Genomic DNA, 444 nt, shown 5'->3' with positions numbered 1-444 from the left:
TGGAAAGCCCGGCGCCAGTCGGTGATGAGCGCAGGGAAGGTGCAGTTGTACCGGTCCGTGTGCAGGAAGGCGTTAGCCTCGCCTGTCCCCGAAAGCGAGGGGCCGGTGAGAGCCTGGTGGGATAGCGGGGGGCTGCTCCATGCTGGGGAGTGGAGGAAAAATGGGGGGGGCTTACCCTGATACCAAGCGACACCCCGCAGCGTCATGTTGAGCAGTGGGTGGATCATGGCGTTCCAGAGCACGGAGGGTGTTTGCGGGCCGGAGACATGCTGGTGCGGGGAGATGCTGGAAGACAAAGCTGGGCTTAAGGGGGTGCAAAACACAAGGCCAGCCCTGAAGCTGGGGCTTGAGGAGCCAGCCTTGCGTCGTTAAAGCAAGCGCCGCGCAAAAGGGGAGCCCTGGGGTCCCCCTCTTCCCTCTTTACCCACCGCGATGTGCCCTACG

General features: G+C 63.5%; 1 protein-coding gene across 1 annotated transcript in view; it reads right to left on the bottom strand.

Moving 5' to 3' along the window:
* The window catches only part of SIAE (sialic acid acetylesterase), a gene marked incomplete at its 3' end in the record, with an annotated part of 3519 nt that overhangs the window by 967 nt on the left and 2108 nt on the right, over positions 1 to 444 (bottom strand). The window contains 2 exon segments of the mRNA XM_009586088.1: positions 1 to 82; positions 176 to 285. Of these exon segments, the coding sequence (XP_009584383.1) occupies positions 1 to 82; positions 176 to 285 (192 nt within the window).

The sequence above is a fragment of the Fulmarus glacialis genome, unplaced genomic scaffold (genome assembly GCF_000690835.1).
Source record: "Fulmarus glacialis isolate BGI_N327 unplaced genomic scaffold, ASM69083v1 scaffold26719, whole genome shotgun sequence".
NCBI classification, from domain to species: Eukaryota; Metazoa; Chordata; class Aves; order Procellariiformes; family Procellariidae; genus Fulmarus; species Fulmarus glacialis.
Note: the sequence above shows the minus strand (reverse complement) of the source record. Positions and strands in the feature narration are given on the sequence as shown.